Here is a 10764-nt window from a genome sequence, read left to right on the forward strand (position 1 = left end):
TGAGGTCAGAAATGGTTAGAGGTAGCAAGGGACCATCTGTATGACCTGAGAAGCAAGCAGAGAATCAAGCTACCCCTCCCCTGCACGGGAAGATTGGGTTATCAGGGTGCACAATCCCCAAATTCATCTGTCCAAAGCAGGAACTTGGAAACCCAGCTCACAAATTATAGTACTACTTCCAAAAGAAGACCTACCGAAAACAGATAAAAAACAAAAAAGGAAAAAGCAGGCTTTGGCTCCCCCTGCTGCTTGTATTAGAAATGACAGGCCACCCCCTCACACCTTTTTACCTCCCCCTCCCCCTTTTTGCATTCCTCAATTGAGGCAACTACTTAACCCCATAGCTGCAGGGTAAGGCAAACAACAGACCTCAGGAAAGAAGTTTTATTTCCAATCCCCTAGGAAGGCATTACAAATAATGGAGATAGAAACCCAAATTAAACCCTGAAACAAACGGATGGATACGGGTGGGCCTGCAGGAGCAGAAAGTAGGGGAGATGGGTTCTAGACAGGAACCTCACCCTGGAGCCTGAGTCTGTATATTAATGTGACTATTCTGGCGAAAGGGAGTTGGGAATCAGAAATCTTCACCCGACCAACCCCAACGTTGCCCAGGATGGCTGGGAGGAAGAGGAGGCAGCACGTGAGGGCAAAGACGTCACCAACTCTGACCTTGGCATTTACTGCCTGCTCTGATCCCCAACATTCCATAAATAAGTTACCCTGCATATCTCAAGTTGAGCCAGGGAGCAAGCAAAATAGCCCCAGCCTCACTGAGCGGGGCTACAGGAGGACACAGTCGGACTCTTGCTTCGGCCTCTGCCGACGCTCGGCAGCCGGGCGTCCAAATGCAGCTCCTCTCCCCTGTATAAGATTTAACAATCGGTCACCCATCAACTGTGGAAGAGTCCAGGACAGAGACTCTAGATGGAAGCAGGGTCAGGATTGGGAGAGGCAGTGGGGAGAGAAAGACAGGAAGGGACCCAGGGGAGAGGGACAGACAGGAGAAAGGCCCCGAGGGAAACCTTGAAGGGACGTGGCAGGAATAACAAGTGTCTGGACCAGGGGAAGCAGGAGTGGCACACTGAGGATGTGGGAACGCTGGAGGGGCAGCGCTAAGGGCAGGGGGAGCAGACCTACCTGTGGTAACAGGGCACGTGCTGCCACGGGCTGGGCGGCTTGGTGCTGTTGGTACTCCTCTTGCTGAAGTTGCTGGGCCAGCTCCAGGTCGCTAAGACCCAATGTGCCTTGCGACGGCTGCTGCTGCAGGGACAAGGCGATCAGGTAGTCCTGGAGAGAGGGGAAAGAACGGGGATGGTGAGGGAGGCTGGGGAGGGGGGATGTCCAGGCTGTGTTTAGGTTTCCAAACCAGCCTTTCCTGGGAGTTCCCTGGCAGTCCAGTGGTTAGGACTCTGAGCTTCCACTGGCAGGGGGCACGGGTTCAATCCCTGGTCGGGGAACTAAGATCCCACAAGCTGTGTGGCCAAAAAAATAAATAAATAAATAACGACAACAAAAAAAGCAGCCTTTCCTCATCCTTCCAATTCTCCAGCTCCTTCTCCAGAGCAACACATATAACCAAGTTTTTTGTTTGTTTGTTCTTTTGTGGTACATGGGCCTCTCACTGTTGTGGCCTCTCCCGTTGCGGAGCACAGGCTCCGGACATGCAGGCTCAGTGGCCATGGCTTATGGGCCCAGCCACTCCGCGGCATGTGGGATCTTCCCGGACCGGGGCACGAACCCGTGTCCCCTGCATCAGCAGGCGGACTCTCAACCACTGCGCCACCAGGGAAGCCCCAGCCAAGTATTTTACCTCTGGTGCCAGAGAATACACACCAAGTGCTGAGATGGTCCGAAAGGTAACAGAGGAGAAGGGCATGGCTGTCATATGTCACAGTCTCTAGATAATAAGATGCAGGCAGCTCGCACCTATGGCAAGAAGCTCTCTGAGGCGGACATGCTCTCTGAACCCTCCCCAGAGACCCCACACACCTGGTCCACCTGCCGCTGCTTTTCTGGGGAGCCACTCCCACCTTCTGCTCCAGGTCCCTTGCCTAGGGAGTGACTTAGGTGAAAGTCAGAGTCACAGAAACAGCTGTCTCCGTCCACGTTGTGCAGGCTCTCCCACACCACTTGCTCCTCCTGTAGAAAGCCCTGGTCGGTGACCAGTAGGTACAAGTGACCCTGCAAAGAGGAGGACAAAGTGCATTGGTGGGACAGGTGACAGAGGCACCTATCTGAGATGTACAGAGACCATTGGAATCAATCGGTGTGCTAGCTGGAACGTGTCAGTGTGAGCATGTGGATCTTTTATAAATATGCGCGGCTGTGGGGAGAAGGAAGGGCTGTCTGAGTCGTGGTCAGCTGGGTGTGAGTATGGTGGCCACTGTGGTCAAACATGGAGTCCTCGGGCTAAAGTCCCGCATACAACCCTGCTTCCTACCCTACTTCCCATGGTTCTCTGGGCTCGCCTGATGGTTATAAGGATAAATCCTTTGAGAACCAACGACCTTTCCCTCTTCTACTCCATTCCTAGAGAGCTCAGACAATTTTTAGCTTTGGAAAACTATAGTATTGTTCAAAAATTCCACTGCCCCTTCCTGGGAGAGGATTTACACTTTCTTGTCCCACTGATAGCAGGCTTACTCCTTATGGCTTGCTCTGGCCAGTGAGATGTTAGCAGAACTGACATTGTCACTTCCAGGCAGAAGCACTAAAAGCACGCATGCAGTGTGTTCCCCACCCCTCCTATGTTCCAGATAAAGGCTGTTTTGTCAGCCTGGGCCCCAAAGTGAAGATGATGTGGGACAGAGCTGCAGCCAGTCTGCAGTGGACGTGCAACATGTGTGAGAAATAAACCTTTGGGGACTTCCCTGGTGGTCCAGTGGGTAAGACTCCGTGCTCCCAATGCAGGAGCTCGGGTTTGATCCCTGGTCGGGGAACTAGATCCCGAATGCATGCCTCAACTAAGAGTCCGCATACCGCAAGTAAGAAGTCTGCATGCCACAACGAAGATCCCGTGTGCCGCAACTAAGACGGCACAGCCAAAATAAATAAATAAATAGATAAATATTTTTTTGAAAAAAGAAATAAACCTTTGTTGTGGTAAACCACTGGGGTTCAGGGGTCATTTGTTATCACAGCTTAATCTACCTTATCCTGACTGAAACACTGACCCAGAAGAAAAAGGCATGAGGGAATGACAGCATTCCAAACCCCCACCTCCTAAACCCTCATCACCTTGTGCTTAGTCATAGTGCTAAAGTGGTTGTTCCGGAAAAAGACGCTAAGTTCGCCCTCCTTGGCAGCTGTTGTTAGCTCACACAGCCCATGGTAGGTCAGCTGTGCAGCGGTGGTCTCCAGGAACTGCTCTGCAATCAGGCCTGGCAGCAGGGCACAAGAAAGTGGGGGGGGGGGGGGTGGCTTAAATGCAAAGTCCACGGTAGGATCATCCAGAAAGCCCCTGTCAAAGCCCTAGGGGTCAGTCCCACCTTGTGAAATCGCTTCCTTGAAGCCTGGCTGTATTCATTCATTCAACAGATTCTAACTGAGAAGCTACTTTTTGCCAGGCGTCGCACTAGGTACCGGGGGATACGTCAGTGAACTAAATAGACAGTTCCCCAAACTCCCTCTCATGGAGCTCACATTCTAGTGGGACATGGTGGTGGGGAGACAGACAATAAACACTAAACCTAAGTAGCCATCATTCCCTCCACATAAGATCCACAGAAGAGAAGGGAGGGAGGTCACCTTCTGTCACGAGGTTGGTGTCACTGGAGTGCTTGCAGGTGATGATCTTCTCTACCAGTTGGTTATAACTCAGTTTCCCAACGGCACTCACAGCCTCAGGACTCTGCATGAGCAGCGGGGTGGGGTGGTACCAAAAAAATGGAGATCTTTTACAGGAAGGAAGTGAAGCAAGCCCACAAAGACTGCAAACCCTACGACCAAAGCTTCCTGAAACTTTTGATGTCTGAAGAATTTACCTGTTTCCATGTTGTTTGCTTGTATTTGAATTTACCCCCCAGAAAGGTGAAAATTAAAGGAATTCTGCACTGGATCCAGCCTCTAAACCCTAATCCCCTCCCAAGCCAATCTACTCCCTACCTCCCTAAACCCCTCCACACAAAATTTTGCTTCTCTCTCAGCTTGAGCTGACTGAGTCTCACTTGCGCCCCCGACCCTCACCTGTGGATCAACAAGCCAGCCATGGTACAGAGGTATGCCTAGTAGGTCAAAGATGCTGCACTCAGGTGTATACTCAAAATCAGAGACACCTGTGAATCGCACATTGACATCCAGACCTGTGGCCAGTTTAGGCAGCACTGTCATTGCATCGTCCACATTCTGGGGTAGAGAAGAAAATAATGGATAGATCAAATCAACACATGTATATTTTAAACTTACACAGTGCTATAGGTAAACAAGGATATATGTATAGCACATGGAATTATACCTAGTATCTTAAAATAACCTATTATGGAATATAATGTGCAAAATACTGAATCACTACTCTGTACACCTGAAACTAACACAATATTATAAATCAACTATACTTCAATTTAAAAAATAAAATAAAATGGAAAAAAAGAACCTGACACAGTGTTATATGTCAATTAAATCTCAATAAAACTGGGGGAAAAAAAAGAAAATGATGGCTATTCTAGCCTCCCCTCCCCTGCCTCTACTCCCACCTCCAGAAAAAAAAAAATTTAATCTTGTTGCTTTTCTTCCCTGGTGTTCTCTTACAATGGAAATTCCTCCCTTGTCTCAACCCTTCTTTATCTTATGTAAATGAACATATTTTCTAGGACAGAGATACACCCTCCCCCTCCTGCAGAAAGAAATTATGGTTCAAGGAACCCTCCTGAGAAGCATCAGAAAGGCCTCTCTTAATAGCCTGGGTGTCTCCTTATAAGCCTGCAAACCCCCATGTCCACAGACCTTTCGCCTCACCTGCTGAAAATTAAGCTGAAGTCCTTCTGACTTCTCCTGGGGCTTGATGGATAGAAGGCAGTCTCCTACAAGACAGGATTCCTTATCAGCTTACCCCGCCAACAGTCCCAAAAGCTGCTTCCTCTTCTCCAGGAGAATGGAGGTAATGTCACAGAACCACAGATTTTCACAGTTGCAAAGGGCCTTAGTTTCTCAGAGGAAGAAATGGGCCCACAAAGGTGAAGGGTACACGCAAGGTTCCATGTGAAAGCTAAGGGAAGAATTGGGGTGACGACCCAGGACTCCTGACACCTTCACTTTTCCTTTTCATTCCCCAGCCTTGCAGAGAAACCCCACAGATTTTTACCTTCCCTGCCACATAAGATCCCCGCATGGGAGTCCCTCAACACTCTGGATTTCTGGCTCAGTAGATAGCACTGGAAGCGTTTGGGTAATTCCCCTTCAAGGCCCAGTCACTCACCAAGATGGGCCATGAGCTCATCTGATGCGATCACTTCCTTCTGAGGTGGCAGCTTCACCTGGAGGCAAGGAATGACAAAGTGTTAGCCAGGTGTGTGCTTTCCTTCATGGAGCACTGAAGGAGGAACCCATAGAAAGGCAGGGGGAGGGCAGGGGTTGTCCAGCAGTCAGGTGTGGTGGAAAAGAAAAGCTTGCAACTGGAGCAAGGGAATGAATGTGGAAAACTGCAAGGCATTCCCATTTGCTAGACAGTAGAAGACAGAGGAGTAGGACAGATCATTGTTTTGTTTCATTTTTAACGAATATCTTATCTCATTTGTTCAAGCTGGAGAAATAGGAAGAATAATCTGGAAAGTTTGGCTTGAGAAAATCAGAATGATCAAGGTTTTCTGAGCCCCCATCCAAGCTCTCTCTTACCTTCCACTGAAGAAAAAGGATGTTCATGATGGCGATGAGAGGGCAAGGGCCGTTAGTGCTCTGGGTGATGATGGGTGTCCGTTCTCCCTTCCAGGGGATCCACTTTACACAGTAGAAGTCTAGCTCAGGTTGTCGGGCCCTGGGGGACTGGGGAAGTTCTTGGGGCCAGGAGCAGGCCCCCACTGTCTCTACCTCAGGCTGTGTCCCCTGGGCTGGCCCTTCTTGGCTTGAGCTAGCATCAGGTGGAGGGGACTCGAGGTTATCCTGGCCCTGGGCTGGCAGCAAAGCTTCATCTACTGGCTCCTGTTCTCCAGCTGCCCCATCAGCCTCTTCGGCATCCTTGTCCTGAGGGGGCTCACTGGGTTCTGACAGGACCTCATGGTTTTCAGGGCTGACCACTTCCGCAGTCCTGGCCTCACCACGGACTGGATGCTCAGGCTGATGGTGTTCCATGGTCAGGAGGGGTCAACTGAGGGGCACCAAAGGACTTTATTGTCCTCAGGGACTGGGCTTAATCAAGGCTTGATATGCAAAAGAGAGAACGATCCAATAAGAAGGAAATCATTGGGCTGGAACGCAAATAGAGCCAGAAAAATCTTGGAAAAGGAATGTAGTGCAGAAGGCTCGGTTAGCGTCTGTTGGCCACTCCTGGCTACAGGTAGTACAACTTTGGGGTCAACAGAAGGGCCCCAGGCCGGGCTCTTCCACCTCTAACTTGCTGTGACCAGATAGGACCAACGAGGGTACAGGACTTTCAGGCTTGGGGGGGATGATTCCGGTGGGATTGAAGACATTGGGTGGCGTCAGCTTCCCTGAAACAGGAAGGACAAGGAATGGAGACAAGACAGAAAGGGCGGGTAAAAGGAGAAAGAAGAAAAAGAGATGGAGAAAGAAATGTTAAAACTGTACTAATGATTATTAATACAGTGATCTTTAGCTCACCCTGTAATAGGCATCATGTCAGTAAACCCCACCATAGCCAGAATGAGAGTAATTCCTCTGCCCTACCCGAACCCTGTCCCTTGGCTCTTCAGGAAACACCCTGAGCACACATGGCTTATATCTTTAGGGCCATCTTCTCTCTGCCTCATCCCAAGGGCAAAAAGATGAACAGTCATATAGTGCTTGGGGTGAAGAATAAAGAGAGTCAATACCATGCACCTAAAGGCGAAACACTGGTGAGAAAGAAGTCCTTCTCCTCAAAGGACTCCACCTTCACAACTCCAGATTTACACAATCGCAAACCACAACAAAAAGATCCTGGGAGGAGCTTCCTGTAGGCTGGAGAGGGGAAATGCAGGCCCTGGGGACTTGAATCAGAGATCAGTTCTGATAAGTAATTTCAGATTAGACGTACAAAACACACACACACACACACACACACACACACACACACACACACACACACACACACCACCCGACCCCATTCTTCCAGTAAGCTTCTCTTGACAGCTAGAGCTGGGATAGCGACGTCTCCTCAGTTCCTCTATGCTCCGAAAACTGCCGAAACCCAGAGACAGTCTCTTGCCCACAACATGGAATATAAAAATACTGATTATTGATTTCTGTAAAACAAAAAAATGCTCTGTCTCCACTCCTCTACCCGTGCATATGTTCTTTCCATCTATTCCCATCTAGGTCATTTTAGATGTCAACTCTGGACCTGTTTAACCCGCTCTCTACCAGCACTAAGCATAGACATTTAATTAACACCATGGATCGTAGACAATAAAAAGCCACAAACCCTGCCCCCTGGAAAACATTTCCCTTCAACCTCCTTACTCCCCTCACCCCCTTGATCAGGGTGAGAAAGGGGGAGAAATTAAACTTGAGAAAAGTTTAAAATTTTTTTTTAAATTTTTAAAATTTTTAAAAATTTTTTAAACTTTTTTAATTCAAGTAAAATTAAACTTGAGAAAAGAAATCTTTTCTCTTGCTTCCGCCTAACCCGAGACTATGCTTCCTTTTGTAATCCGGCAGGAATTTAGGGCTAGGGTAAAGCCTGGGGGGTGAAGTTGAGGAACAGAAAAGTTACCGAAATAAGCCTAGTCACCCAGATTGATCATCCTCCCGATTCAAATATAATTTATGCTAGCTGCATCTCATTTACATGTTGTTGATTTCGAATCATAGCAGCAAAAATTGCCTGCAGGCCTTAGGCTTTTTTTTTCCCTCTCTCTCCTTTTTTCCTCCCTTCCCAAATGACACTTAGGATGAGCCTTAGAAGCAGAAACCAGAGCCTGGGACACTTTTTTAAAAGCTTGGAGAAAAACAGCGCTTATTTCTTAGCTTTTCTGTCCAATGCCAGAAATGATCAATAATTAAGCAGGGGTTGGGCCACTAGCTGGCCAGGCCAGTGGTATCCAGGAGCTGGATACCAGAGGGAGCTGGGTCTCAGAGAATCTGGGCAAAAAGCTAAGTGGGCTAAGTCTTCAGAAGAGGGGCCAGAAGTGTGATGGAGGAGTTCCACTCTACAGGGGGCATGCCTGGTGGGTTGGGCATAATGGAGTATTTCAGAGCAGGAGAGACTCTGAGACTCATAGGTTCTCAAACAAATCAGGATTTCATGCTTTTCCTCTTTTCTTAACTCAAGTCCTACACTTTCTCTCCAGCTGGAATTATCCTCTGGTGGCGGGTAAGGGAGTCAAAAGAGCCCTGGACCCTCCCTATAGCCAGAGGCAGTAAATAGCCAAAAGTTGGAAGAAGCATATAAAAGTTGGAAGAAGCATATAAACCGGGTATGTAGCTTCAAGAAGACACCCGTGTCCCCTGCCCTGGCTCCCCAGGAACTTTACTCTCCCCTCAAGTGCCTGACTGTCCCACTCTAATCTCCCTCTCAGTCTGACCCAAATCTTCATGCAACTAATGATTTAGATTTTCCCCTCAGAATAAGGCAACCACAGTGCGCTGTCTACTTGCTAGCAAGGGAGAGGGGGAAGGTGTCATTAAAAGGAGGAAGTGTAGGGACCAAGCAGCATCTCTTTTACGTACTCCTTCTGCCTGAGCTCCTCTCGAAATCCAGACTTATAGAGACCCAAGGTGGAAGGACAGCCAGTGTCACCTCGCCAGAGCTGGAGAGGAAAAAGAGCAGTGGGGGTTAGGAGAAAAGGCGAAGGAAATGGTTAAAACAGTTTTTACCTTACAGAAGTGGGTGCTGTTCCAGGACCTAGAAGGGGGGTTCAACTCTGGCAATGCGATGGCGGAGGTGGGTACAGGGAGGGGCGCCGCCACAGTCCCAGCTGCCTTCCAGCTGTCAACGCCAGAGCTTATACAGGTTTACCCAGGTTTACGAGCGGCGGTCCTGGCTGGATTGTGGCTACTTCCGGACTCACGCCCACGACCGGGGGGCACTGGAGGAGGGTGCAGGCAGACAGGGGTGCAGCCCAGGTGCTCCCAGGTCGCTCAGAGCGTCTTCGGGATTTCTGAGTCGCCGAGTCCAGGGCGTGCGCTCCAGGCCCTGTCTACAAGCTGGTTTTCAAAGGAAGTTTGTGGGTTTTCTTTTTTCTTCTTTCTCTCTCTCTCTTTTTTCCCATCAGGACAAAGAAAAATCAGTCAAGGACAAGCTCCCCAAAGGAGGAGGAGCCTGCTCAGCACTGGAGGATTTCCATTAGGGCTTTCTGACCTGGTCAGCAGCTTGGTGATCAGCAGTGAGGGAGAGAAACAGGGAGAGAAAAACAACAGACCCTTTCTCTTCCCTCCGCCTGCCGCTGGAAGGGACGGAGCACTTGTGCCTCTCTGGTGAGAATAAGGAAGAGCAAGGGCCCTTGCTAAGTGGGGAGGAGCAGGGCTGGACAGCAGCAGCTTGTTGGATCTCTCCGGGCATGGCAGTCCTTTGCCCTGGATCCAAAGAAGCAGAGCCAAAGAGCGTGATATTTCCATATTTATTCATTTAAAGTGAAAAAATCCCGATCCTTTCCAAGTCCTTAATGAATCATTTTTTTAGTCTAGAAATGAAACCGGTTGGGCTGTGCCTGGGTAGTGCAGAAGAAGGTGTGGAAGAAGCCCCAGGCTCTGGGAAGAGTGCAGCAGGGAGAAAACCAGCTGAGCAAGCAGGAGATCCAATACCCCTGTGCTCTAGTCCTTGTTCCCACCACGGGCCACAGCTTCTCATCTGTCACCTCCTCTCAATTCCTAGCTTGGGGAGCAGGGAAAGCTGGTGTGAGGCTGGTGGTAGGAAATAAAGGGATGGATTAATAAAGAGGAGAACATTTGATGATGAGAATACCTTTATTTGCAGTACTCTGCACTACCCTGGGGCTGGAAGGTGGCAGTTAAAGGAGGTTGGAACCCTACTCTACGTTCTGAAGGGCCCTCCAAGCTCTACTTGGCTGCCGCAGGATGAAACTTCAAGCAACTCCGAAGGCTGAAAGAGCAGTTGGAACAATGAGGGAGGCAAGGAGCAAAGAACCCAGGTTACAACAGTCCAGGAAAAGAATGAGACATTTGCCGACGCTGTAGAAAAAAAACAGGCTACAGTAAAGAAGCAGCAGGAGTTGGCGAGAGACCGTAGGTATTAAGTAAAGAAGAGCGGTCAAGACTACTCTAATGTTTTTATAACATGTATAATCATGCAATTGGTGGCAGTTTGTCAGTTTGGTAAGGAAGAGAATTCGAGAGAGAGATGAGGAGCTGTTTTTGCCCAGTGTAATTTAAGATGTCAACCAGATGGGCGGTGTAATATATGGAAAGATGCTATACTTAGCCTGACTCAAGAGGGAAAGTTCAGATGCCACAAAGATAGGTTATGTGACACATATACACTGTGATCTCAGAAAATTCTCCTTCCCTCAATTCTTGGGGCCATTTTGGCGCTTCGAGACTACACTTCCCAGGACGCCCTGCACCACGCCCCATTTCGCGCCTCCGGCCCCCACTTCGCTCCTCCCGTGAGTCCCTGGGCGCAGAACTCGGCCTCCGCCGCTGGGGGCGGGG

The 10764-nt window shown here is 49.2% G+C and overlaps 1 protein-coding gene across 7 annotated transcripts; it reads right to left on the reverse strand.

Annotated features, from left to right (window-relative positions):
• Nucleotides 1–370: 370 nt before the first annotated feature.
• On the reverse strand, nt 371–9304 carry MINDY1 (MINDY lysine 48 deubiquitinase 1). 7 transcript variants are annotated; one of them, XM_065878475.1, is made up of 10 exons: nt 8971–9304; nt 5833–6644; nt 5417–5474; nt 4957–5021; nt 4189–4347; nt 3751–3853; nt 3241–3383; nt 1993–2184; nt 1141–1290; nt 371–864 (listed from the first exon to the last, which is right to left on the reverse strand). In XM_065878475.1, the coding sequence occupies exons 2-10, from the start codon at nt 6283–6285 to the stop codon at nt 784–786; spliced, it is 1404 nt and encodes a 467-aa protein (XP_065734547.1). In that variant the 5' UTR covers nt 6286–6644; nt 8971–9304; the 3' UTR covers nt 371–783. The 7 variants fall into 7 exon arrangements, with proteins under 7 accessions (XP_065734547.1, XP_065734595.1, XP_065734567.1 ...); XM_065878523.1 differs by lacking the exon at nt 8971–9304 and having other exon boundaries at nt 784–897; nt 1165–1290; nt 5833–6332; XM_065878495.1 differs by lacking the exon at nt 8971–9304 and having other exon boundaries at nt 784–897; nt 1165–1263; nt 5833–6285.
• Between the last annotated feature and the right edge of the window lie 1460 nt (nt 9305–10764).

Source organism: Phocoena phocoena, chromosome 1 (assembly GCF_963924675.1).
Source record: "Phocoena phocoena chromosome 1, mPhoPho1.1, whole genome shotgun sequence".
NCBI lineage: Eukaryota > Metazoa > Chordata > Mammalia > Artiodactyla > Phocoenidae > Phocoena > Phocoena phocoena.

What these genes read in the sequence shown, in the direction of transcription:
- MINDY1 (XM_065878466.1), bottom strand. Translation starts at nt 6,285, where the DNA reads ATGGAACACCATCAGCCTGAGCATCCAGTCCGTGGTGAGGCCAGGACT. An exon ending in CACCAACCTCGTGACAGAAG is followed by an intron (nt 3,384 to 3,750) that starts GTGACCTCCCTC and finishes CCCTGCTGCCAG; the next exon opens with GCCTGATTGCAGAGCAGTTC. An exon ending in ACCAAGCCGCCCAGCCCGTG is followed by an intron (nt 898 to 1,164) that starts GCAGCACGTGCC and finishes ACTCTTCCACAG; the next exon opens with TTGATGGGTGACCGATTGTT.